Here is a 27,496-nt window from a genome sequence, read left to right on the forward strand (position 1 = left end):
TTACGACTCTTTCTAGGGAGTCGATTCGACTCTTTCGGACCTAAACAGCCCTTCTTTCAGTATAAAGACAAGGACAACATAGCGCACAATGCTAATGTATAAAGACTTCAGAGCTTTTGATATTTCTTATATATATTTATTTATTTTGAAAATGTATTTATGTTTGTGGTAATAATAAGTTTTTATTTTGTCACCTCTCTCTATTACTGAGTACTTTACTGTCCCTTTGCTGCTGTAAACACTCTGGTTTCCCCCACTGTGGGACGAATAAAGGATTGTCTTATTCTATCTTACCGGTCTCATTCATATGCCTTGCTGCACCAACTGTAATAGACCACTTTAAACAGACATAAATCTACACACACAGCATAACTGAAAACAACACATCAACACACTGCAAACTGACAACAACAATTCACAGAAGTGTCCTTTACCAGGGAAACAGCAGGGCAGGTTTTGATTCGTTTGCATAGTGTCTCCCATTTGCCCCCCACCCACCCCGAGTGCACGGAGATCATGGCGTACACCACATTATAATGATTCACTAAGCACAATCACTGGGTTCTTCTCCCCTGAGGCTCTGTAATCTCCAGAGAGCTGAATCTGCCGCTGTGTTCTAACTGGGTTTATGTCTGTGAATATTCACACATGAAATTCAACTCTTTTCAGTGAGATTTGCAGTGACTGGTGAATATCGTGCACACAGCCTCTGGGTGAAAAATATGTCACCTGCAAAGTTTGGGGTCAGGTCAACCTTTGGTGAATAGGCCGTGTCTGATCTGACACAGGGGCAGCACTGACCGTTCTGATTTCAAAACTGCAGATTATTATACAACTCTTTCGTCTGGATCTCAAACTACAACACACTTGAGAGTCACAGTAAAACAACAAACAAAACCCTTCTCTGAGATCTTCACAGGAATGCTACAACACCAGCGCTCTACAGATGTGAAACGGCTGAGCCAAAATGGAGGACGGTTTACATCACCGATTCCTGGCCCTGCTCACAGCCACACGAAGCGAAATGAAACATCCCAGTATGACCATGGCTTTGGGGCCAAAGTATGCGGTGCTATTTTGATTGTAAAATGCCCATGTTTTAAAATGCAGTATTTTCTGTGTAGCACAGTGTCTCTGACCCTGACTCTGAAGGGACTCTGCAGAACGCTGGACCCCTGGGCACTGGGGCTGTGGCGTAACTAATGGTTAGAGAAAGTGGGCTTGGTACTGGAAGGTTGCTGGTTAAATTCCCACATTCATGGCCCAAGTGCTTGCCCAATGGCTGCCTGCTACTCTGGGTGTGTGTATTCACTGCCCCTAATCTCTATGCCCCACTGCCCCTGATGAGTTAAATACAGAGGTCAAATATCACTGCACTGTCATAAAACGACCATTAAACACACATTGTACTTGGTGAGTTTCAAACTGTAAATTCAATTTAAATTTACTTACACTTTAAAATAAAAAATGCCACCAGTTGAGTGTCCGAACTCAATGTAATCTACAAACCAACCTCAGACAAGTTCAAAACAATCAAACACACAAAACAAAGAGGCTCTTTGTCAGGAGTCGGCTCATAGGGTTCTCCAAAAAGAATCGACTCAACGAATCAAATCGTTAAGACTCGTCGCTGACTGTCAGAGTTTTCGTGAACGGCTGAAGTTCACTTCTCTGGACTTTAACGTGACTTTACATGGGATTTCACCTCAAACAGAGACACGTTTAAACCTTCCCCGACGAGGACTGACCTCTGAGAGAGAAGCCGTTCTTCTGGAGTTTACAGAATAACTCTTTGTGGACGAGGATAGCAGCTTTGGAGGAAGTTCTGAGGAGTTATGCTTGGCTCATTCAGACTGACAGTGTCGCTTCCTCCGTCTCGTCTCGGTTTCGTTTGATTTAACGACAGACGGGTTGTTTTTATAAAGAGTCTGAGGAGCTCTGGAGTGTTTACTGAGTGTGTGTTGGGTGTCTGTAATTGAGTATTGATGAGGTATTAGGTTCTGGGTCTTGTACACTTGTATTGACCAGCACTGGTCATTTACTGTTACAGCAAAATCAAGACCAGCGCTGTGTATGCTGAGTTTTGAGTGGAGACTATGGGGGATAAGTCCGGTTCTGAGGCGAATGGCCACAATGACAGCAGTGAAAACCCCTATTCCGTGGACGGTCAGTTAAAGAACTCTGTTCCTGATGAAACTGAGGTCCAGGTTCAGTGTGAGAGCCATGGTTTAAACACAGCTACCACACATCTGTACAAGAGGAGATGGCTGATCGTGTGTGTGTTCAGCTCTTACTCCCTGTGTAACTCTTTCCAGTGGATCCAGTACGGCATCATCAACAACATCTTCATGAGGTGAACCATGTCCTTCACGTCTTACACTCTGTCTTACTGTGTTCGTTAGTGATGACTCTCTCTCTAATCCCCTCTGCTCCTCTCTGTTTTATTTCCATTGTTTTTTACGTGGTAGCGACTCTGTGAATGCTGTTCAATGTTCTGTCAAACTGCTATACTGTCATTTAATGAGCCAAGTCGTTTCACTTCTTTTCAGTCACTGTTTTCCTCACTGATCCTTGTTTACAAAGCAGCCCCTACACTGACAGGTATGGTGCTTTTCCACTGCATGGAACCTACACGACTCGACTGGGCACGGCTCTTTTACTTTTTTTCACCGGCCAAATCTGGTCCTGGTGCCTGGAACTGGGTACGTTTTCAGTCCCGGTTCGCTCCGGGTTCCAACCGAGCCGAGTTGGTACTAAAAGGTGAGGTGTAAACCGTGCAGAGCTCTGACTGGCCAGAGACCTGTCAATCATCAGGAAACGCAGAGCTCATTCAAATCCAGCACAAACCACCGCTTGTAAAATCTCTTAAGCCACAGCAGCTTTCACATTTATTATTATCAAACTCACAACGGCAGCTCGTAACTTTACCTCGAGGTGTTTTGAAGAGGTTTAAACGCTCCTTGGGCCGATGGCTGAAGAAATTTCCAGTGAAAGCCGAACGTGCAACAAGTAACTGATCTGTGAGAACTGGGGGCGGAGCTGTGTTCAGTCCAAACAACAAAGAACAACATCAACAGGTGATACACAATGAATAAACAGCGCCTCACTCTACCGACGTTGTTGTTGTGGTTTTCAAAACCAGCGATTCCTGTTAGAGACAAGCGAGCCGAGCCGAGCCGTGTTGAGTGAGCCGGACCCATGCGGTGGAAAGCCACATTAGTGGCCTGGATGTGTCTACGATTTCAGCATGATGTACGCCATAAAGTACAACCCTGAACTCCACTGTGTTGTGCAGCAGTGCTTTTATTACAGGCAAAAAGCCACAGCTTTATGGTGTAAGTGTGCTGGGGTCGTGGACAGTGTGAGTGCATTTAGTGGTGAATGGGGACAATCTTGCTCAGGCACGGTACGAGGAAACAGGGTGTGAGTACTCCCTTAAAATTTCATGGTGTGATATTTTTGGCATAGAATAATGCGCCTGTGTTTGTGAGGTTCTACGGTGGGGAACGGGGGTCAGTGCTGTCAGTGCTAATGTTTGTGTCTCTGTTTGTCTTTGTGAGGTTCTACGGTGTGGACTCTTTTACGGTGGACTGGCTGTCGATGGTGTACATGCTGACCTACGTGCCGCTGGTGTTCCCAGTGAGCTGGCTCCTGGAGAAGCGGGGTCTCAGAATAATCGCTCTGGTGGCCACGGCGCTAAACTGTATCGGGACATGGCTGAAAGTGGCGAGCGCCCGGCCAGATCTCTTCCCCGTCACCTTCCTGGGACAGTTCACCTGCTCTGTGGCGCAGGTGTTTATCCTGGGCATGCCCTCGAGGATCGCCTCTGTGTGGTTCGGCTCAGAGGAAGTTTCCACCGCCTGCTCCATCGGCGTCTTCGGGAACCAGGTATGACCCAAAAACTCACTTAAAAACACAGTTAAACATCAGCGCTGCAGTGACACTGACGTGGTGGTGGTGTGTTAGTGTGTGTTGTGCTGGTGTAGAGTGGATCAGACACAGCAGTGCTGCTGGAGTTTTTAAACCCTGTGTCCACTCTCTGTCCACTCTGTGAGACACTCCTCCCTCGTTGGTCCACCTTGTTGGTGCTGGTTGTCCTCTAGTCCTTCATCAGTGGACAGAGGACAGATTTGTTTGGTTATAGACTCCAGCAGCACTACTGTGTCTGATCCAGTTATACTCAGAAATATGCAGAACATGCCATATTTAAGGACGTCAACCTACTTTCATTTAGGAAATCAACATAACGTGTCATTTGGAGGTAAACTTTGGAAACATTTGTCATAAATATTGTGGAAAATATTATTAATAAAAGTAATTGTATGGTTTGGTTTTAGTTGACATTAAAGTAACCCTGCAAGGTTTAGGCAACATAAGTACATGTAGGACAGTAGTCAAAACAGGAAGGTCAGGGGTTCACAGCAAGCAATATGTAAAGAAGTGTAAAGAAGCAGTGACACAGGAAGTAGAGACAGGCTGACGAAGTGTAAAGAAGCAGTGACACAGGAAGTAGAGACTGGCGGGTACCCACTGCTAATCAGCTGAGGCAGAACAGAATGTTCAATAACACTTACATATCCAGACAGAAAAACAGTTATACACACATAGCAACCGCCTAGCAACGCTGATGCACACAAACTGAGGTCCAATCACAAACAGACACCTTGCTTAAGAGTCAGACAGAACATAGTATAAGAAGAGGAGTCAGAAAGCGAGGTCTTCGGAGAACAGGAGGTAAAAGGCTAAATGTATTGAATGTACTGTTCTCCCCGGAATTCCGTAGAATAAAAACTGTTTTGATAGTTCACTCAAACTCTGTGTTAACCCCTTCTGTTCCAATTATCAACGAATGCGCAGGACGGATTTGTCCACAATGTCAATAAATATAACTACACTCAATAATCTGTTTTGTTATAAACACCCTTAAAATCAGAAGCTGATACACGATGGATGTGTTATTAATGAACAGGAGCTGAATTTAGTGTTAAACACATTAAACATGTACAGAGAGCAGTGGTGTGGACACAGGAGGCTAAGGTTAACGTCTGCCCAAGTGAGTAAATATTCTATAGAGAGCAGAGGTACAAAAACAAACCTCTCATTAGCATTTAACACAGGGCCCTGAGGGAAACTCCACAGAACCTGAATTCAATAAAGAACCTGGAGGGTTTTGTTGCTAAAGAAGGTTTAAAGTGCCCTCAGCTTTAGACGGTTTTTAATATTCTTTGGGCTTTTATTTTATTCGTTCACCAATATTTAATTTCAAATTGAGTTGTTGTTTCTGCCCTAAATTAAGAACAGAAAGAAAGGATATGAAAACAGACAAGGAAACTATGTCAGTGCAGGACTCAGACGACAGCTATTTGACTTTGAATGATCCCTGAGAGGAGAGGTTTAACCTGCTGAACGCGAGCGAGTTAACTTTCTCCACCTACGGCTTCTTAATGTCAGGTGTACGTTCAGGTAAAACACGATTTAAAGCCTTTTTGTCATAAAATTAAATCATTCTCCCACTCTTTTATCACTTTTTAGTGACTGATAAATGAAGGTGATGCATAGTATTAAAAATCATAATTGTCAGTTTATTATTTGTAATGAAGTGGAACATGGAAACATCCATCTGTAACTGGTCTAAACCCACACTCACACGGACTTTTGGACACAGTATCGTCCCCAAGAACAGAACAAACCCATCACAGTCTTCTGCAGCTTTTTCCTGATGGAGCTCAGAACCAACGCAGCGCCCAATAAACTCTTCACTCTCCACACGGCTTCAGTCTTAGGTTCTTTTCTGTTGAAGACAATGATCATTTTCTTATTTAATGATGCACCGTTACCTGAAGATAACAGAAGAGCAGGAGAGAGTTTGAATTTTGAATTACAGTTATATTACAGTTTCAGAAAAACGTTAAACGTATTTGAACACCCAGTGGAGCATGTACCTGTAGTTACCAACTAATCTTCCTCTAACACTACACCATTGGAGCCCAAAGCACTGAAGAAGTCACTAGAGAAGAGAACCGGTTCTTACAGCTCGGTGAATGTAGAATAACACCTAGTGCTCCTTTAAGTGAGTTTGAGCACATTATGACCTCCCCGACATGTCACACTGGAATGGGCTTCTGTTCTTAATGATCTGACCTTTGTATGTTATCTGTCTCAGCTGGACACTGAACCTGTGCAGTGTGTTTAAAGCCCCCCCCCCCCCCCTCCCCACCCCGTGATGACACCACGGTCATCGCTCTTGTCTGGTTCTGTCATGTACAGTCTCAGTATCACAGCAGTGTTGTGGTTTGTACTGGGGCCTGTGTAGGTCTTGTCCACTCCAGCGTTCACACTGGACCTCCTGTTATAGAGGTATTATAAGGGTATATTTAAAACAGTTTTTACCTTTGCAGGAAGGTCACTGACCTGTGGTAGTCACCGCGGTGTCCCCTCAGGCTGCGGTGTTCACTCAGGGTTTGCATTCCAGACTCCGCTGATAGGTGATGCTCTACTAGGCCTCAAGGTCTTGAAAGGTTTGTGAAACTCTGGAGCACTAGACCCTTAACTAGCGCTGGCTCACGGGGTCTTACTGAGCTGGACTCGATTAGGGATTGATTTAAAGGCATACTTCAAGATTATAGTCAAAAAATACTTTGTATAAAGTTCAGATATTTCCTCTCCGTGTGCTGCTCTGCAGTCGGTTTGTGCTGGAAACTGGTCAAATGTGTTTACGAAGCCCCAGTGTCTGTAAATCATGGTAAGAACTGTAGCCACTGTAGCTGCAGGATTTTCTATTTTCAGATAACCGATAAAAACGGATATAAACCGCTTCAGTCTGCTCTGGTTAAAGTTTTGGTTAAAGACTCGCTGCTGTCTCTAGGCGCCAGATTCCTTAATATCCTTGTTTTCTTGGATTTAACATCAGCTTTTGATACGCTCAGTCACAACCTGCTTATGTCAAGACTCTCATTATTGGTCTTTCTGTCCTTGCCCTTCAGTGGTTTCATTCAGACCTCGCTGAGAGACATCAGTATGTTACTATTCTCCTGAATCTTATTAGGCCCCGGTAGATTGTGGTGTTCCTCAGGGATCTGTCCCTGGTCCTTTGCCTTTTATTATTTATGTTTCTCCTGTTGCTCAGATCATCCTCAAACATGGTTTAAAATTCCACTGCTATTCTGACGATATCCAAATCTACATCAGCACTTCTTCCCTTGCTGCCTCTGCCCAGGCTTAGAGTGGAGTTATGGAGTTAAACATCTGGTTACAGACCAACTTCCTTGTTGATATTAAACCAGGCCCTTCCTTTAAGAACCTTGGCTGCCTCCAGGATTCGAGTCTCTCTCTTATCTCTCGTGTTAATCTACTCACTAAACCGTGTTTTATCTTCTGTGTGACACTGAACACTTATGTCCCAGGCTCAGTGACAGTGACAGTGACGCTGAAGTGTTGGTGAATTAACTTTCTCTCGTATTCATTACTGCAGCCCACTGTTCTACGTCCAGTTCCACTGTTAAACCCTCTTCAGTACACATCCAGAACTCTGCAGCTAGGGTCCTCACCTCCACCGAGCGTACAGCACACATCACCCCTGTTCTCCAGCAGCTGCACTGGCTTCCTGTTGAGCTTAGGATTAAATTCAGAATCCTTCTTCTCACCTTCAAGGCTCTACATGGTCTGGCTCCTTCATTTCTGTCTGGACTCATTCCATTGTACTGTCCTTCTCCCCGTCTCCACTCCTCAACCTCTGCTCTCCTTACTGTCCATTCACTGCATTTCATTTTCCACATTTTACTCCAGTAGCTTATTCCTCTGTGTTGTTTGTGTGTCCTCCTTTATGTAAAGGGTCCTTGGGTTTGTGAAAGGCACTATATATGATGAACTCGTAGAGAACACATAGAGAAGTTCAGGTTGATTACATAGAATAATTAAAATATAATACATTTCATATGTGATTTACTTCAGACCGAGACACAGAGAACATATTGAAAGGTGTGTGTGTGTTTCTCCATGTTTCATTGCTCCTAGTTTTACTGCTGGTTGTGGGACTTGAACCGATGACCTTCCCGTCCTAAGCCCTCTTCCCTAAACATTAGGCCGCGGCAGGAAAAAGCAAAATAACGTGACATTAGATCACTTCTTTTAATCCATTCTCTCTGATTGTTTTCCACCTTGTGCCGAAGAGCAGATGTGTTTCAGTAAAAATGTAAAGATGAAAACAGGGGAGTGGTGATATGAAAATGTACCGTCAGCACCAGGTGTGTTTGGCTGGTAGAGCGTGGGAGGGTGAGGGGCTGAGCTGCTGGTTTCTGAGGGTTTTTCTCGTTCTGCTCATAATCAGCAGAGATTATAAAATCCTGGCGCAGTGCTACACCACCCTTCACTGCTCAAGGAGTTTGTCTCTCAGCCAGGAGCTTTTACACCGAAGTTCACCCAGCTCTGAGTGAGCAGTGTTCACTTCCTTATCCAGAACCACAGGGTCACACGATCTGCTAATTCACCCAAACACCAGCTCGCTCTCCTGCTGACCGTCAGCGGCGTTCCTGCAGCCGGCCAGTCACAGCGCGGAATAACAGTGAGCTCCAGAGAACGCCTCTGACCTCACACAGTCTCTGCTCTTCTGGAAAGGCTTTACTGTAGGTGCTGGAACACCGTTCCACAGGTATTCAACAGAGCATCATCACTCTCCCCAGTGAAGAACACAGTTCCACTGCTCCACAGCCCAGTGCTGGGTGACTTTAAATCCACCGTTCCAGAATTTGGAAATATATATAGCTTCATACTTAACAGATAGGAAACAATTTGTGGACACTTTCTGGCCATAATTCCACCATTTCCACCATCGCACAAGGGGTCCCTCAAGGCTCTGTACTCGGCCCCTTACTGTTCATTGTCTACATACCACCCTTCAGCCAGATTATCCATAATTTTAATCTTGGTTTTCACTGTTAGGCTGACGACACACCGATTTACCTCCAGTCCAATTCCATCAGTAACCCACCTCTCTCCAAATTTGAACTCTGCCTCTCAAACATCAGGCAATGGATGACACACAATTCCCGATGCTTAACAGTAATAAAACTGACCTCGTCCTCTCCACCCTCACCTCTCCAAATCCACCCTAAAAAAAACTAAACAGTCCTCTCTCAACTGACGATGTTGCTCTGCCCCCTCTCCTGCGCTTCATAGCCTTGGTGTCATCCTCAAATCTACACTTACATTTGACTCACATGTGAGTTACGTTATTAAAACCACCCGCGTCTTTCCCAGTCCACTGCCGAATGCCTCATTTCCAGCCGTCTCCGTTACTGCAACTCACTTCTTTCTGGCATTAGCTCCTCACTACTCCATAAACACCATATGGTCCAGAACTCTGCTGCTCGTCTCCTCACCCACACCCGGTCCCACCACCACATCACCCCGGTTCTCCACACCCCCCACTGGCTCTCGGTTAAATACTGTATTCAGTTCAAAATCCTCCCGATCACCTACAAAGCTCTCAATAATTGAACTCCTCCTTATTTATCTGACCTTCTTTAACCCTGACACACCTAAGGGCACTCTCAGATCTTCCTCAGCCGGTTTACTCAACATTCCCCACTCCAACCTGCGCAGTCTCCTCCCAAGACATGCCCCGTGCCTCCGGAACTCCCTCCCTCCAGAACTTCAACATTCTCCCTCTCTATTATTATTCAAATACAACCTTAAAACACACCTATTTCCTGTTGCCTATAATCTCTGCATTTCCTGAAGCCTACCTTAGACCAGCCCCTAGTACTATTCCTACTGGGTTATGTATTATTTGTTCCTTTCATTTTGTTACTGTCCAACTGTAACTGTTCTTTCCATGTCCTCCTACTGTAACAGTGTCTTTGGGTTACTGAAAAGTGCTTTATAAATGTCATTTGTTATTATTATTATTACTAACTACTTTTTAAACGTTCTGCTTGCGTTCCTCTCATAGCTTGGGGTAGCCATTGGGTTCCTGGTCCCTCCCATCCTGGTTCCTAACGTTGAGGACTTGGACGAGCTGGCCAGTCGCATCCAAGTAATGTTCTACATCACAGCGGGCGTGGCCACCTTCCTCTTCTTCCTGGTGCTCATTGGTAAGAAGGAACTGTCCATAACTATTCCATCAATGTCCCGCCCTCAAATGTGCTCATCTTAGCTACTGTTTCTAGATCGGACAAGCTTTCCCTTTCACATACCGAATCACATACTGAATCACGTTTAGAATCAAATTCAGAACCACATTCAGATTCACATACTGAATGACTTACTGAATCACAGTGAGAATCACAAACTGAATCACATGCTGAATCACATGCTGAATCATATACTGAATCACATACTGAATCACAGTGAGAATCACAAACTGAATCAGATCAATCTATTTCAAACCTGCCTTCAGAACCATATTCAGAATCATTTACTGGATGAAATTCAGAAGCACTTTCAGAGTCACATACTGAATCACATACTGAATCATATACTAAATCACATACTGAATCACATACTGAATCACATTCAGACAAATGAGAAACTGGTTAAACTCAGAAACTGGAAAATCAAATTTAAAAACATAAAAAATCTAGAAGATTAAGAAGAAATGACAGGAAAGGACTTTTGTTTTATAGGAAGTTGTTCCCTAAATTAAAATAAAGGCTCCTGGAGGACTAGCTTTTTAGTCTGAATCCTTATTGGACAGTTTTCTGTTTCGACAAGTTTACACTTCAATTACTACAACACTCTCAGAGCTATTTTTAAAATAAAAAATGAGCTAATATTACAAACATTATTATTACACAGAAATTATTAATCATCCTGACTCTGAACATTACCTTCCAATAAAACAAAACAATGGCAGTAATACCACAATAATAAAACAATAGATTGGTAATGATATGAAAATGAAACAATTTTCCTCCCACATTTTACAGATCTATCTCTCTCTCTCTCTCACTCAGTCAGCAGTTTCTCTGTGTCGCCCTCCCTTTCCCTGTGTAGTGTTAAATGGTAAGAGTTATCTGTCTGAGCCACAAGGCTCTTGCAAAACAATCAAGTCACGTTTGTGGATGGGTCACATGAGTGGAAACTGTTTCCCAGTAAAGAACACTTCTGAATGTCCTTCTGTCTTCGGACAAACAGCCAAGTGTTTTTACATATTCATCACCATCATTTACATATGCATATGCATTATTTACATATTCACCAGAATGTGAATGTGCACTTTAAAAAATGGAAGAGATTTGAAGAGTTCCTGAGATCTGAGTTAAACCCTCAGGTTGAGGGTTGTCTATTTAATCCGACGGGACACGCTGGACTTTGAGCTCACCTCCACCCACCCCCACCCTTCACTAAACATAAACATGTCCATTAACTCCAGCCTGAGGACCGACACAACACCACTCAACCATTGCAGACCCACCAGGTTAACTTTACAGCCAGAAATCAGAGAGAGAGAGAGAGAGAGAGAGAGAGACAGAAAGAAAAGAAGAAGCATAGGAGGAAGAACGGTATATCAGAAGAAATATAGGGAAAGGGTGTATAGGAAAAATAAACATGGCAGAAAATTAAAGAAGTAACCAAAGAGGAAAGGAAAAAAGAAGGTAGAAGGTAGAGAAGATAGAACGAAAGAAGATAGAAAAGAAAGAGTGGAAGGTACAAAGTAGAAAAAAAAAGTACAAAAAAATCACAGAAAAAAACAAAACAGAGACATGAGAGAGAGAGAGAGAGAGAGAGAGAGAGACATCTGAGCCTATCACACTATTACAAACATCAACACCCCCCTGTTGGGGACCCACTCTATGGAGCATAAATAATAAGATTCTTAATCTAATGTTGTAGAGTTGAGCTTGATATAAATGATTGCTTTTAGAAATATTGTTTGTAGTATGTAATTTTCTCTCTCACTCACTCCCTCTCTCTCTCTGTCTCTCTCTCTCTCTCTGTGTGTCTCTCTCTCTCTCTCTCTCTCTCTCTCTCAGTGTTTCAGGAGAAGCCAGAGCTCCCTCCGTCTCAGGCCCAGTCTGTAGCTCGTCAGATTCCATTGGAGAGTTACTCGTACTCCTCCTCCATCCTCAGACTCCTCCGGAACAGAGCCTTCATCCTCCTCATCATCAGTTACGGTAATGTACCGGAAAAAACACAGGGTTTGGTTAATGTACCTTCCGTTATTATTTTTTCCTGTTACTAATCCAACAGGAAAAGGTCAGTGGCACATGATATAAAAATACACAGACCTCTTGGCGACTCTCAGAGAAATCAAAGTGAACACAGTGTGAATCGCCCAGAGGTCCGTGTACTTTTGGTGATACCATTTAAAATGGGGGAGGGAGTCATTCTCAGTTTTTCTAATTGAGAATTAGAAACAGAAAACAAATAATGAAAGGTACATGGACCAGGTTTAAACTTTTAGTGCGCAGTGATTGGGATAAAGAACTAAAACTGGGGGGAAATTCAACACAAATTTTGTGACCCAAAATACAATAGTGTGCTATAAATAATAATAATATTATTTATTCATTCATTGTCTGTGACCCTTATCCAGTTCAGGGCAGTGGTGGGTCCGGAGCCTACCCAGAATCACTGGGTGCAAGGCGGGAACACACCCTGTAGGGTGCGCCAGTCTTTCACAGGGCGACACACACTCACACTTTCACTCACACAGTCACACCTACGGACACTTTTGAGTCGCCAATCCACCTTCCAACGTGTGTTTTTGGAGCGTGGGAGGAAACCGGAGCACCCGGAGGAAACCCACGCAGACACAGGGAGAACACACCACACTCCTCACGGACAGTCACCCGGAGGAAACCCACGCAGACACAGAGAGAACACACCACACTCCTCACGGACAGTCACCCGGAGGAAACCCACGCAGACACAGAGAGAACACACCACACTCCTCACGGACAGTCACCCGAAGGAAACCCACGCAGACACAGAGAGAACACACCGCACTCCTCACAGACAGTCACCCAGAATGGGACTCGAACTCACAACCTCTAGGACCCTGGAGCTGTGACATAATATTAATTGTGTTAATATTAATAATTAATTAATATTATTATTAGAGATATTTCTAATAGTACATAATTATAGTAGGCCAAGAGGGCAATGGCTAACATTTATTTTTTCAGAGACTGTGCCTAACACTGTCTTATGTCTGTGTCTGAGGGAGTACCCTATATGTTTTTGATTTATGAGTTTTAATCTTTGAACTAAGGATGGCCCCAGTGCATTTATAGATTTATTATCTAACTTACGTAAACTCATGGTGGCCTTTAATATCACTGAAGCTAAAACCATCACACAACAGCGATGGCGACAGGGACCCCACGGCCCTCTCTTTCTGATTCAGCACTTATTCATGCTTTAAGTGAACGAGTGACAATGGTCCTCCACCCAAATCATTCCCCATAGGAACAAGGAGGTCATTAATGTTGCACCTGATCAATGTGTGTCACTATTCCTCTCTGTGTTTATTCAGGTTTAAACGTTGGCTGTTTTTACGCTGTCGGTACACTGCTCAACCAAATGATCATCAAACACTATGAGGTAAGCTCCACCCACCATCGACAGCACTGTGCAGAAGCCTTAGGCCGCTACGATAATGATGTACAGTGCTGTGAAAAAGTGTTTCATTTCTTGTTTTTTTGGATGTTTGTCACTCTTTAATGTTTCAGATCGTTAAACAAATTTAAATATTAGTCAAAGACAACACAAGGAAACACAAAATACAGTTTTTAATGAAGGATTTAAATATTAAGGGAGAAAAATAATCTAAACCTACGTGGCCCTGTGTGAAAAAGTGTTTGCCCCTGAACCTTAATAACTGCTTGGGCCACCCTTAGCAGCAACACCTGCTTTCACAGGACTTTCACAGCGCTGTGGAGGACCTTTGACCCACTCATCTTTACAGAACTGTTGTAATTCAGACACACTGGAGGGTGTTTGAGCATGAGCCGCCTTTCTAAGATCATGCCACAGCATCTCAATAGGATTCAGGTCAGGACTGTGACTAGGCCTCTCCAGAGTCTTCACTTTGTTCTTCTTCAGTCGTTCAGAGGTGGATTTGCGGGTGTGTTTTGGATCGTTGTCTTGCTGAAGAACCCAAGTTCATTTCAGTTTGGTCACGAACAGATGGCCACACATTGCAAACATGCAAAACAAATAAGTCATAAAGGGGTCAAACACTTTTTCACACCACTGTATATTTAACTAATGCCTTCTCAGTGAGTGTGGGGCTTGTTTAAAAATATAATCACAATAAACACAAAACAATAATAATATAAGACAAATAAGAAATATAAGATAATGTTCTTCTATTAAGTAGTAGGTTAGAGTGAGTTTGAAGGACAGTGTTCTGTTTAGATTCTCCTTGATTTGGATGAATTTGTTTATTCTTTATCCCAGGTTTGGTTGTGATTTAAAAAAAAAAAAAGACCACCTACTTTCCAAAACATGTCTCTTTCTGGCCTTCACATTCAGCCTTGAGTTTATCAGGAATTCTGAATCAGTGGGAGGCATTTCCTCTGGAAGCAGCTGCAGGAAACAAACATTTGTTAAATCAGTGGATGCTCAGCTCCACTTTTCATTTGGAGACATGAACATCTCCTGATATTGAAGTGATAATGTTTTGACTTAAACACACCTCACAGGTAGTTTTTAACGCATCTGTTATTAAATCATAAATCAAATTTATTAAATCAGATAAAAAAATACAGTTTATGCATTCACTCAAAAAAAGAAAACAATGACTAAAATAAAGACTAGAATAATCTTTTAATTTACCCTTTTAATTTTATAATAATAACAATCTCACAGTGAGGAGACGTAGATACCCACTGGTTTTAGCAGGAATTCACTCACGGAGACAATGGCATGCGCTGACTGTGATATAATGCAGAGTGGAGTTTTCTGATCTGTGTATGATTTACTAAAACTAACACACTTTATAGAGCTGTAAAAACTGATAGAGTAAGATTATAGAAAGATTAGCCGAGGTAAAAGGAAATTAGTTGATGCTGAGTGTTTGATTCCACTGTAATGATTCATCATTTAGAAATGTTACTGGACACTGATAAAGTCTCTCTGCTCCTCAGTTCACTGAAACAGGTTTAGATTTTCTTTTAAATAAATCAGATCATTTTTCCTAAAGGGTGTCATGGTGGTGCAGCAGGTGGTGTCTCTGTCACAGCTGCAGGGTCCTGGAGGTTGTGGGTTCAAGTCCCGCTCCGGGTGACTGTCTGTGAGGAGTGTGGTGTGTTCTCCCTTTGTCTGCGTGGGTTTCCTTCGGGTGACTGTCTGAGGAGTGTGGTGTGTTCTCCCTGTATCTGTGTGGGTTTCCTCCGGGTGACTGTCTGTGAGGAGTGTGGTGTGTTCTCCCTGTGTCTGCGTGGGTTTCCTCCGGGTGACTGTCTGTGAGGATTGTGGTTTATTCTCCCTGTATCTGCGTGGGTTCCCTCGGGGTGACTGTCTGTGAGGAGTGTGGTGTGTTCTCTCTGTGTCTGAGTGGGTTTCCTCCGGGTGACTGTGAGAAGTGTGGTGTGTTCTCCCTGTGTCTGCGTGGGTTTCCTCCGGGTGACTGTCTGTGAGGAGTGTGGTGCACACGTTAGTAGGTGGACTGGAGACTCAAAAGTGTCTGTAGTTGTGAGTGTGTGAGTGGATGTGTGTGTGTGTGTGTGTGTGTGTGTGTGTCGCCCTGTGAAGGACTGGCGCCCCCTCCAGGGTGTGTTCCCTTCTTACACCTAGTGATTCCAGGTAGGCTCCAGACCCTCAGGATTATATTTGAATTTTTGATATTAATTTAAGAAGCAAAGACCCAGAACTTAGTTCAGTCTCATAAAAACAGAGAGTACTTCCCTTTTTCCACAGTCAGAAAGAAGAGGAATTTTCTTGTTCTAAAACATTGCCTTTGGAGCTTAACACACTTAGAGCGGAACACTTCCCAAGTTACAGCTGATTATTTCAGAGGTGCTTTAGGTTAACGAATACCTTCTTTTGTATTTCAGGGTGAAGAGGTGAATGCTGGGAGAATTGGCCTGACCATCGTCATCGCAGGGATGGTGGGTTCACTCATCTGTGGCATCTGGCTCGACAAAACCAAGACATACAAGTAATAAACCACTGGAATCTGCACATCTGTTTCTAATCTCTGAGTAGCAGCGGGGTCTCTGAGGAGCACCACTGTGAGATCTGGATTAGTTTAAACACAAGAGGCTGTTGGATGAAACCAGTCAACATTGATTGGTCAATTACAAATCACATTAATCACATAAAAATTACCTTAATTTTACTGCAATCTCTTCTGTTCCAGATGTTGTACAATTACTTATTCATACAGATTCACACTGGAAAATTAGAAATTCTTCATGATTACAATTGTCAAACTTAATTAAGGACATGCTGCAGATTCAGACTGGATTAAATTCACTTCTCAGACTTTAAACACTGTACACACTGCAGATTCAGACTGGATTAAATTAACTCCTCAGACTTTAAACACTGTACACACTGCAGATTCAGACTGGATTAAATTCACATCTCAGACTTTAAACACTGTACACACTGCAGATTCAGACTGAATTAAATTCACTTCTCAGACTTTAAACACTGTACACACTGCAGATTCAGACTGGATTAAATTAACTCCTCAGACTTTAAACACTGTACACACTGCAGATTCAGACTGGATTAAATTCACATCTCAGACTTTAAACACTGTACACACTGCAGATTCAGACTGGATTAAATTCACTTCTCAGACTTTAAACACTGTACACACTGCAGATTCAGACTGGTTTAAATTCAATCATCAGACTTTAAACACTGTACACACTGCAGATTCAGACTGGATTAAATTCGCTTCTCAGACTTTAAACACTGTACACACTGCAGATTCAAACTGGATTAAATTCATTCCTCAGACTTTAAACACTGTACACACTACAGATTGAGACTGGATTAAATTCACTTCTCAGACTTTAAACACTGTACACACTGTAGATTCAGACTGTATTAAATTCACTCCTCAGACTTTAAACACTGTACACACTGCAGATTCAGACTGGATTAAATTCACTTCTCAGACTTTAAACACTGTACACACTGCAGATTCAGACTGGATTAAATTCACTTCTCAGACTTTAAACACTGTACACACTGCAGATTCAGACTGAATTAAATTCACTTCTCAGACTTTAAACACTGTACACACTGCAGATTCAGATTGGATTAAATTCACTCCTCAGACTTTAAACACTGTACACACTGCAGATTCAGACTGGATTAGATTCACTTCTCAGACTTTAAACACTGTACACACTACAGATTGAGACTGGATTAAATTCACTTCTCAGACTTTAAACACTGTACACACTGCAGATTCAGACTGGATTAAATTCACTTCTCAGACTTTAAACACTGTACACACTGCAGATTCAGACTGGATTAAATTCACTTCTCAGACTTTAAACACTGTACACACTACAGATTGAGACTAGATTAAATTCACTTCTCAGACTTGAAACACTGTATACACTGCAGATTCAGACTGGATTAAATTCACATCTCAGACTTTAAACACTGTACACACTGCAGATTCAGACTGGATTAAATTCACATCTCAGACTTTAAACACTGTACACACTACAGATTCAGACTGGATTAAATTCACTTCTCAGACTTGAAACACTGTACACACTGCAGATTCAGACTGGATTAAATTCACATCTCAGACTTTAAACACTGTACACACTACAGATTGAGACTGGATTAAATTCACTTCTCAGACTTTAAACACTGTACACACTGCAGATTCAGACTGGATTAAATTCACTTCTCAGACTTTAAACACTGTACACACTACAGATTCAGACTGGATTAAATTCACATCTCAGACTTGAAACACTGTACACACTGCAGATTCAGACTGGATTAAATTCGCTTCTCAGACTTTAAACACTGTACACACTGCAGATTCAGACTGGATTAAATTCACTTCTCAGACTTTAAACACTGTACACACTACAGATTCAGACTGGATTAAATTCACTTCTCAGACTTTAAACACTGTACACACTGCAGATTCAGACTGGATTAAATTCACTTCTCAGACTTTAAACACTGTACACACTACAGATTGAGACTGGATTAAATTCACTCCTCAGACTTTAAACACTGTACACACTGCAGATTCAGACTGGATTAAATTCACTTCTCAGACTTTAAACACTGTACACACTGCAGATTCAGACTGGATTAAATTCACTTCTCAGACTTTAAACACTGTACACACTACAGATTCAGACTGGATTAAATTCACTTCACAGACTTTAAACACTGTACACACTGCAGATTCAGACTGGATTAAATTCACTTCTCAGACTTTAAACACTGTACACACTGCAGATTCAGACTGAATTAAATTCACTTCTCAGACTTTAAACGCTGTACACACTACAGATTCAGGCTGGATTAAATTCACATCTCAGACTTTAAACACTGTACACACTGCAGATTCAGACTGGATTAAATTCACTTCTCAGACTTTAAACACTGTACACACTACAGATTCAGACTGGATTAAATTCACTTCTCAGACTTTAAACACTGTACACACTGCAGATTCAGACTGGATTAAATTCACATCTCAGACTTTAAACGCTGTACACACTGCAGATTCAGGCTGGATTAAATTCGCTTCTCAGACTTTAAACACTGTACACACTGCAGATTCAGACTGGATTAAATTCGCTTCTCAGACTTTAAACACTGTACACACTGCAGATTCAGACTGGATTAAAATTAGTTATCACCTTTTTCACATGAAAACCTCTTTATACCTTTACATTGTATTATACTGTACATTGGGGACCTATTTTATTTCTTGGACAACAAGCTGGTTCTCTTATGGTTAAGACTAGTATTAGTCATAATTAATGTTAAGAGTAAGGTTTAATCTTAGGATTAGGGTTCAAGATAAATTTTGTCTAACAGTAGCTAAGGTTATGTTAAGTTAAGATTCTTGGAAATGTATGGAAGTATATGTGATGTCCCCACATCACACAAAAACTAGCTTCTCTGTGTGGGGGCTGGGAGATGTTTGTCCAGATGGCAGCACTGGAGGGTTACTCTGACCTCTGACCTTTGTATCCCACAGTGTTTTGCTCACAGTATGAACCACTGGGAAAAAATCCTTGTATCGCCCCAGTTTTAACTTATTATTATTAAATATATTATTAACGTATTTTTATTCATTTATTTATATATTATTTACATATTATTAAATCTGTTCGCTACGCCTCAGCCGCACTGAAGGAATTGAACCTGTTTATGGTCCACAGAGTGGGTCCCCCACATGGAGGCGGCCATGTTTAAACCAGGTTAAATACCATGAAAAAGAATCAATGGAGAAAATAACTGACTGCTGCTTTAAAAGTGAACGTCCACCCATTTTCCTGTGTTTCTCTCAGACAGACCACCTTGGTGGTGTATGTGATGTCCCTGGTGGGGATGGTGGTGTTCGCCTTCACTCTCGGTTGGGTTCAACTGTGGGTGGTCTTCATCACCGCCGGAGCGCTTGGGTAACGCCTTCATATTTATCGTTTTAATAATACATTTAACAGCTGGTATTTTCTGTTTAATGTGGATTTTATAGACGACAGCGATGAAGGTTATCTGCAGGAAATTCACGAATCCTGTTAAACATTGTAGCTTCTTTAGTAAATTTCATTAAGTCTTTGATTATATAAATATATACATATTTACTGATGTGTAATTAACTGGTATGTAAGTGTTACTATTTTTCTTATTGTATGTTCATTTGTAACATACTTTTAAATTGTGTGTGTGTGTGTGTGTGTGTGTGTGTGTGTGTGTTATTTTCAGGTTCTTTATGACCGGGTATCTACCTCTGGGTTTTGAGTTTGCTGTAGAACTGACATATCCAGAGTCTGAAGGAATGTCCTCTGGCCTTCTGAACTGTTCTGCTCAGGTGTGTGTGTGTGTGTGTGTGTGTGTGTGTGTGTATACACACTGCATGTCCATAGACACACCTGTTTATATAAATTCAGCTATTTTACGTTTTACCAGTGACACAGTGTAGAAAGACTGGACTAGAGTTAGAGTGGTGTGTGTGTGTGTGTGTGTCTGTCTTTTGCAGGTGTTTGGTATCATTTTCACCATCTGTCAGGGAAATATAATCGACAGCTTCGGGACACTGGCTGGAAATCTCTTCCTCTGTGCGTTTCTAGTGATAGGGACCATTTTAACAGGTATTGTCCTCCTCATACACCTGTCTCTCTGTCTGTCTGTCACCCTGTCTGTGTCTCATTCCGTCTGTCTCTGTCTGTCTCTCTGTTCCTGACCCTGTGTGTGTGTGTGTGTGTGTGTGTGTGTGTGTGTGGCTAACTCTGATGATGTTGTGTTAGATGCAGATTGAAACGATGCATGCTTTTACTTTTCTGCTGAATCTGATAAGTTACATCTGTCTGATCTAATGAGCTTTAATTAGCGAGTTAGCTTAGATCTGATCTAATGATATCGTCTCTTCTCAGCTCTGATCAAATCTGATCTACGCAGACAGAGGGCGAACCAGATCGCCACGACTACTGTGAGTACTCCACAGGCTTTAACATCCAGAGGGATATTAATATTAATATTACCCTCAGTGGCATGGTGCACTGTGTCCATTCTTACACTGTAAACTCATCTCTGGTGTCGTAAATAACAGCACTAGTGTTATGCAAAGTGAATGTGTGTGTGTTTGTGTGTGTGTGTGTTGTTTGTTAATTCTACTGTGTTTTCTGCAGCTCTGTTAAAGTCTCACCGCCCACACACTGCAGAGGCCGGGCAATATTCTCACACCTTTATTTGAAATTAATAATAATCCGTGACCCATATGATTTTTACAATCGATGCAGATCAGAACAGCAGCTCTTTTGACCACATTATTAAAGTCAAAACTGAATCAGTCCCAAATAGTTTGTTAAACTGTGTGCTGCTGTATTGGTTTGGGCTAAACTCTAGTTGTCTACATAGTAATAAACACACAGCACCACCTAGTGTACTGTAAAAGCATTTGCAGCTGACTCAGGTAGTGAACTCACGAACAGATCACATCATTTGCTTAAAATAAACCACAAATCTATGGTGTTATTCGACGCAAAACACTAAACAGTGGATCTGTGTGGAGTATTTTATTAAATGTGGGTGAAATGCTTATGTGTGTGAAAGAGTGACTGTGTGAGTGAATGAATGAGGGAATGATTTAAAAAGCCAGAGGTGCTCTTCCTCTTAAATACATTGTTTATTCAGTGTTAATATATTATTACTCAGACAGTAAGCAGTACTTATTGCCCAGGCCTAGCATCCACTTTTTGTGTCTATGTGTGAAGCTCAATGTCTGTAACCACTCCCCCCACCCCTCCATCCTCCTCCACTATCAAATCCCCACCCCAAAGGCTGCTGCTGGTCATCGTGAGGGTCTGGATTACGGCTCCATGGCTCTGTTTAACCCCCATCATGTTGATCAATAATCACTGATCCGCCTGCTTTTACCACTGCTCACTGGGACAGGTACCACGGCAACGCTTCACAATCATCACCATCACGATCTTAAATATCAGAATCACAATAATAATTAACAGCACTGCACCGGCCTGCTTTTACCACGGCAACCGCTTCACCATCATCACTATCATAATCACCATCATAATAATAATCATCACCATCACAATAATAATACTCACTATCATAATCACCATCACAATAATAATAATAATCACAATCACAGTAATAATAATCACTTTCACAATCACCATCATAATCACCATCATAATAATAATAATCACATCACAATAATAATATTAATCACAATCACAGTAATAATAATCACCATCTTAATAATAATAATAATCACAATCACAATCACCATCACAATAATAATAATCACCATTATAATCACAGCACAGTCTGTTCTACTACAGCAATCATTTCACAATATTCAAAATCACCATCACAATCACACAGTCACCATTACAATAATGATTATAATGACCATTATTCTCACAATCACAGTCACTGTACACCATGGCAACCGCTTCACAATCACATCACTATCACAATTATACTGTATTGTTGAAATTGTTGAGCTGTCTACATTGCCTTCTGTTTACATTCTGCTTTATTTTTTCTATTTATTTATTCATTTATATTTTAATCATAACATTTTAAATGACAGAATCAAACACATTATTTTTTGTTTATTTCAAATTGGCCTCTTCTGAAAACTGCAAATTACCCTCATTACCAGCTTCATTCAGATTCAGTGCAATGAGTTAATGAATGCTACCCCCACACTGTGCCCGAGCACTGTGCCATGGGACAGTGGAACTGTGTTCTCTGGAGTGATGGAGCTCTCTACAGTTCCTCTGTGATGTGTTGGAGTGCCCAAATTAATCATCCAACATCAGCACCTGATCTCAATAAGGGACTCATGAAGGGTGAAAGCCATCACATCCTCACAGCAATGTTCCATCTTCTAGTGTAAAGCCTTCCCAGGAGAGTAGAGAGTATTACTGCAGTGAAGAGAGGAACACGCTCCTCATTAATATCCTTCAGTTCAGAAAATACTGATACAGGCTTCACTTCTTCTGACCAAAGCTTAACCTTTCCTTAACCTTGTTACTCAATTAACTCACTGAAATGCAGACATCTAACATTAATAAATGTATATGCACATAAATATCATCGCTGTCCAAATAATAAATTATTTTTAAATTTTTTTACCATAACACACACTTTTCAGATCTGTCACATCAGCCCAGACACACAGCACCATGCACAAACTCTCCATCTGTAACATTTTTTTTATCACGTTTGTTTTTATCCGACTCACGACGGCAGCTCGTAAAATGACGCCGTGGTCTTTTGAAGAGGTTCGAACGCTCCTCGGATCGGTGGCCGACGAAAGAATCCAGCGAGAGCTGGACGCTGCAACAAGGAAGGAACAAACTCTACTGATCTGTCTGAACTGATGACGGAGCTGTGTTCAGTCCCAAACAACAACAACACGCCAATACACCATGAGTAAACACCGCTTAACGTTACCACCGCCGTTGTTGTGGTTTCCAAAGACCACTGTTCCCCTTAGAAACCAGTAGATTCCAGTAGAATCCAGTAGAATCCAGTAGAGACCGGTAGAGTCCGGTAGAGACCGGCAGAGACCAACGGAGTCCGGCAGAGACCGGCAGTGACTGGTAGAGACCGGCAGAGACCAGTGGAGTCCGGCAGAGACTGGCAGAGAACGGCAGGGACCAGTAGATTCCAGTAGGGACCAGTAGAGTCCGGCAGAATCCAGTAGAGACTGGCAGGGACCAGTAGAATCCGGTAGAGACCAGTAGAGACCGGTAGAGACCAGTAGAGACTGGTAGAGACCAGTAGAATCAGAATAATGCAATAGAAAGCACTCCTGGCCTCAGATGTCGGAGGTATCGCTGGGAATCAAACGTCTGATCTTCAACAACAGCTTTTTTTTTTTTTTTTTTTTTTTCGCATCATTTGAACCCAGCAGTGCTCTCTACGTTGTACTGAAATATCATGACAAACGGATCCGTAGATATGCTCCAAAATGTCTTCTAATAAACCTCTTTCCACTCGTACAGTAAGCGTTTAGAAAGTGTTTGCCTCCGGTAGAGCTCCCAGTTTGGAGGGGTGTTATTTGGACAGCGATGATGTGCAGGGTGTGCACAGGAGTCTTAGTGTAAAATGATATTTAAAGTCTAGTAAATGGTGTGATAATTAAAAGTAATATGTGTTTTTTACAGGAAAATGGATCAGCTGTGAATTCTCCTGCCACCAAAATGTAAACACACCCACATCAGTGTGTGAGTGTGTGTCGTATTAAGATGCTGCTGTAGCACCACAGTCTGAGTCCGGCCTGAAAGTGGAGCTGAATTAATGAACACAAACACTCAGAATTAAAGGTACTCTACAGGTACATTACTGTCACTAAAGGTACAAACCGTGTAATGTACCTTTAAAAGTCCAGTTGTGTTCCTAAAGGTTCATTACATTCTCTTCTCCAGAAGGAGAGGGGGATCTCTGTCATCTTTCATTAACAACTGTGGAGAATAAAAGAACACAATAAAAGTATAAATAAAGTACAATTACATTCCCCTAATTAAAGGTCCTGAATATGGACCTTGAGGGCACCGCCACGGCAACGGTTTTTCTGAGAGTTGCACTGTGCGTAACTCAGAGACCACCTCTCGCTTGTGTCACTTCTGTAAAAACAGCCGCTCAGTGCCCGTTACTCACATCGCAGGAAATCTTTTAACAGAGAAATGTGTGAAAGCTTACAACATCCACCATTTCCATTTTTTCAGGAGACTCCTTTTCCTTCAGTATTTTAAAAGAAATCCACAGCCACAGCTCCACAGTTCAGTCCTAGACCCTTTACTGCAAATAAACATAAACCGTTTGTTTTAACACGAAGAGTATTTTCACCTCAGAAAATGAATGCACTTTGAAACAGTGATAATAAATAAATAAAAAGTATATTACATTAATTACTGCATTAAATACCTTTCACAGTGTTTTAAACCTAATGTTAAACGTGTTAAACCCTCTCCTGTCTCTGAACAGTGAGGTCTCTCACTTCTAGTGTTTATGCTTCCATTCTTTATCAGGTAAAGCTTTCCTTAAAGGGGGACTCCACCGATGATCAGTTCCTCTATAGTTCCGTGTGTGAGCTGTAAGCGCAGCGATGGAGAGTGTACTGTGTGAAATGGTTGATTGTAGAATACAGTGGTGGTGAATGGAACCGAGCGTCTTCGTGTCTGCGGCAGTGATCCTGCGTTAGTTCCTGCATCATCTGAACACAGCAGCTGTCCTTCACACTGTGTGGAAATCTCATGATGAATGACCGTTTTGCCTTTGAACACTCTGCGTGTGCCTCATTAAAAGGTGCTTTAATCCAAACCTCAGCAGCGAGTGTCCACCACCATTTACCACTTTTTTGAGGAGGACCTCCATTTCCATTCATCACCACTCTCCGCCGTCTCCCAGTGAAACACTCTCCATCTCTATGTTTACAGCGCGCTTGGAGGATGATGGAGGGGGTTATGAATCAGAGAAAGGGGCAGAAGGGTGGATAGTATTTGTTCGCACTTTATTCTATGGGTCAAAGTTCAAATGTGCAGCTGGATGTAAGACAAAGTGCTGCAGTAAGAACAACACACAGCATTAAAGGAGTAATCCAACAGTCTTCGGTCTGATCTCTGACCCCTGCTTCTGTTCTCGGTAAAAAGAAATGAACACGTGGGAAAATCATCGAATAAAATACAAAATACTGGAGAGTTTTATTCAATTTACTGTAAAACAAAGCTGTAAAAAAATTAAAACATACAAAGTTGTTATTTGAGTTTCAGGCGTGGAGAGGCTGTCTGTGTTGTTGTGCTTCATCTGCTTGGCCACTGGAGGTCGCCTTGGCTAAGGATTGTTAGGGAACCCTAGTGGCTTTGTAGATGAACTACAGTAACACACACCAGCAGTTATTTTAAATTCCTTAGTGCACATTTATTTATGTTTTAATTTTCCTCTAATTTGTTTCCTAATTCTATAAAACCTTTGGAGTGCCACGTTTTATGCCCAAACACAAAACTCTGGTGTAACTCCGTGTGACAGAAGCAGCAGATAGAGGTTATAAACTGGACTGTTGTTTTAAAAACTGAACTAGACTTTAATGGTAAGGTTAAGATGAAGGGTTTGCGCTGATGAACAACGTGCCTTTAACTTTTGTACGAATGTAAATAAATAACGAATTATTATTTTCTTGGAATTCTCGGCTGTTTTAGAAACAGTAACTTGGACAAATGTACGTTTAGAAACTGAAAGGAGAATCACAGCACTGCCAAGGTTTCCACATCTCAGTGAATCAGGTTTAAAGCCTATTTATTGAATCATCACCTCTATTTTCTTAACATCTTATTTAATAAACTGTAACGGATATTGTTAATTCTGTGGGCGTTTGATGTAGTACTGTATCTAATGTGAGATCACTGTCCTTACTCCCTGGTGTCTGTTGCCCGTATAAGGACTGGCTGGATTTCTCTGTGATAGAAATGGATGTGTTGTTTGAAAACTCTTTGCCATCGTGTCCTGTGAGGGACAACAGGCTTCCAGTCATGCTACATGCTACTAGCTAACACTGCAATGACTTTAATGGTAGGGGGTGGGGAGATGTCGTCACTGGTCATATTTCGATTCTTTTAAGGCCACACTCACGGCTGTAATTAGAAAGCTTCCAAATTAAAAAGTCAGAAGATGATTCCTCTCCATGTGCTGCTCTGAAGTCGGTTTGCTCTGGAAACCGCTCTAATGTGTTTACGAAGCCCCAGTGTCTGTGAATAGGTAAAAAAACAAAGTGTCTGGGTCCGGTGCTAGGCTTTCTCATGTAAAAGAGCACTCCTTAATATTTCTACCTACAAATTGCAGCTTCAGAATTATTGTGAGGCTTCACTGACCTGTAATAGGGAGAATTGAGACTCTTGTCACTACCATGGCCTCAGAGCAGCAGAAACTGCACTATGTAATTGTGGAGGAGTGTGGGAAATCATACCCCTCCCTATTGATTTCAGTACAGTGCTGTAAAAATGAATTACTCTAGAGGAGGCCCAATATTACCTTGTGTTCCTTAAAGGGAGCAGAAGGAATGTTGGTGGTTTTCTACCCTCCTCCAAAAGATACATAGTGCTATTTCTGCAGTGCTGAGCCCAGAGTAGCAATGACTGTGGCTCTGTTCTCTCTGTTACAGGTTAGAGGAGCATATCAATGATTTTGAAGCGGTAATTTTAAGGTGAAAATATTACGTAGTGTTCCTTTAATGTAGAAATGTCTCCAAACTCAGGAGATGGCTAACTGCATTAGCTAAAGTGCTACAAAACTAAACTACTCGAGTTACAACTGATTTTCTGTGAGAATCCAAACAGTGAATAAAAACATACAACACGTTACGCTTCAGACACAAACAACAGTCGTTTTTCTCCCCAAACTCACCATTTCATCTTAAAAGACACAGAGCATCCAAATGTAAACAACCGGAGAGAACAGCATTTCCCCACAATCATAGACCTTCCCTTTAATGACTTTATATCTAAGAAGATGCAGCAACAACATTCAGTGGAAGAATGTTTTATTATCTACAGTGTGCTATAGGAATTTTCAAAAATTCCTATTAATTTTTCCTCATAGAGAAATCCAGCTTAGACCTGACTGTCCTTATATGGGCAAGAGTCTCCCTGAGGATTGAGGAGTTAATAAAGTCATAGTGTGTATGTTTAATTTTGATGAAACTGGAATGTCTTTAGAAGATGAACTGTCTTCTTTGTACGGTCTGATTTTACAAACTGAAAGAAAATAAAAATCAGCACATGTAGTTGTAATAAATTTTACGATTCTTTCTATTGTTGTCTCCAAATTGTCATCATTTTCCCCCAGAATTGTT

The 27,496-nt window shown here is 41.7% G+C and overlaps 1 protein-coding gene across 3 annotated transcripts; it reads left to right on the forward strand.

The window, feature by feature from the left end:
• The first annotated feature begins 1,652 nt into the window (after positions 1 to 1,652).
• Positions 1,653 to 27,455, forward strand: flvcr2b (FLVCR choline and putative heme transporter 2b). 3 transcript variants are annotated; one of them, XM_066676978.1, is made up of 12 exons: positions 1,653 to 2,353; positions 3,561 to 3,888; positions 9,950 to 10,091; positions 11,973 to 12,113; positions 13,478 to 13,545; positions 16,002 to 16,105; positions 19,464 to 19,574; positions 19,879 to 19,984; positions 20,153 to 20,264; positions 20,547 to 20,602; positions 21,453 to 21,567; positions 23,817 to 27,455. In XM_066676978.1, the coding sequence occupies exons 1-11, from the start codon at positions 2,097 to 2,099 to the stop codon at positions 21,525 to 21,527; spliced, it is 1,500 nt and encodes a 499-aa protein (XP_066533075.1). In that variant the 5' UTR covers positions 1,653 to 2,096; the 3' UTR covers positions 21,528 to 21,567; positions 23,817 to 27,455. The 3 variants fall into 3 exon arrangements, 2 of the variants coding, with proteins under 2 accessions (XP_066533075.1, XP_066533076.1); XR_010803883.1 differs by having other exon boundaries at positions 20,547 to 21,567; positions 23,817 to 23,850; XM_066676979.1 differs by lacking the exon at positions 21,453 to 21,567.
• Positions 27,456 to 27,496: the final 41 nt, after the last annotated feature.

Source organism: Hoplias malabaricus, chromosome 7, assembly GCF_029633855.1.
Source record: "Hoplias malabaricus isolate fHopMal1 chromosome 7, fHopMal1.hap1, whole genome shotgun sequence".
NCBI classification, from domain to species: domain Eukaryota; kingdom Metazoa; phylum Chordata; class Actinopteri; order Characiformes; family Erythrinidae; genus Hoplias; species Hoplias malabaricus.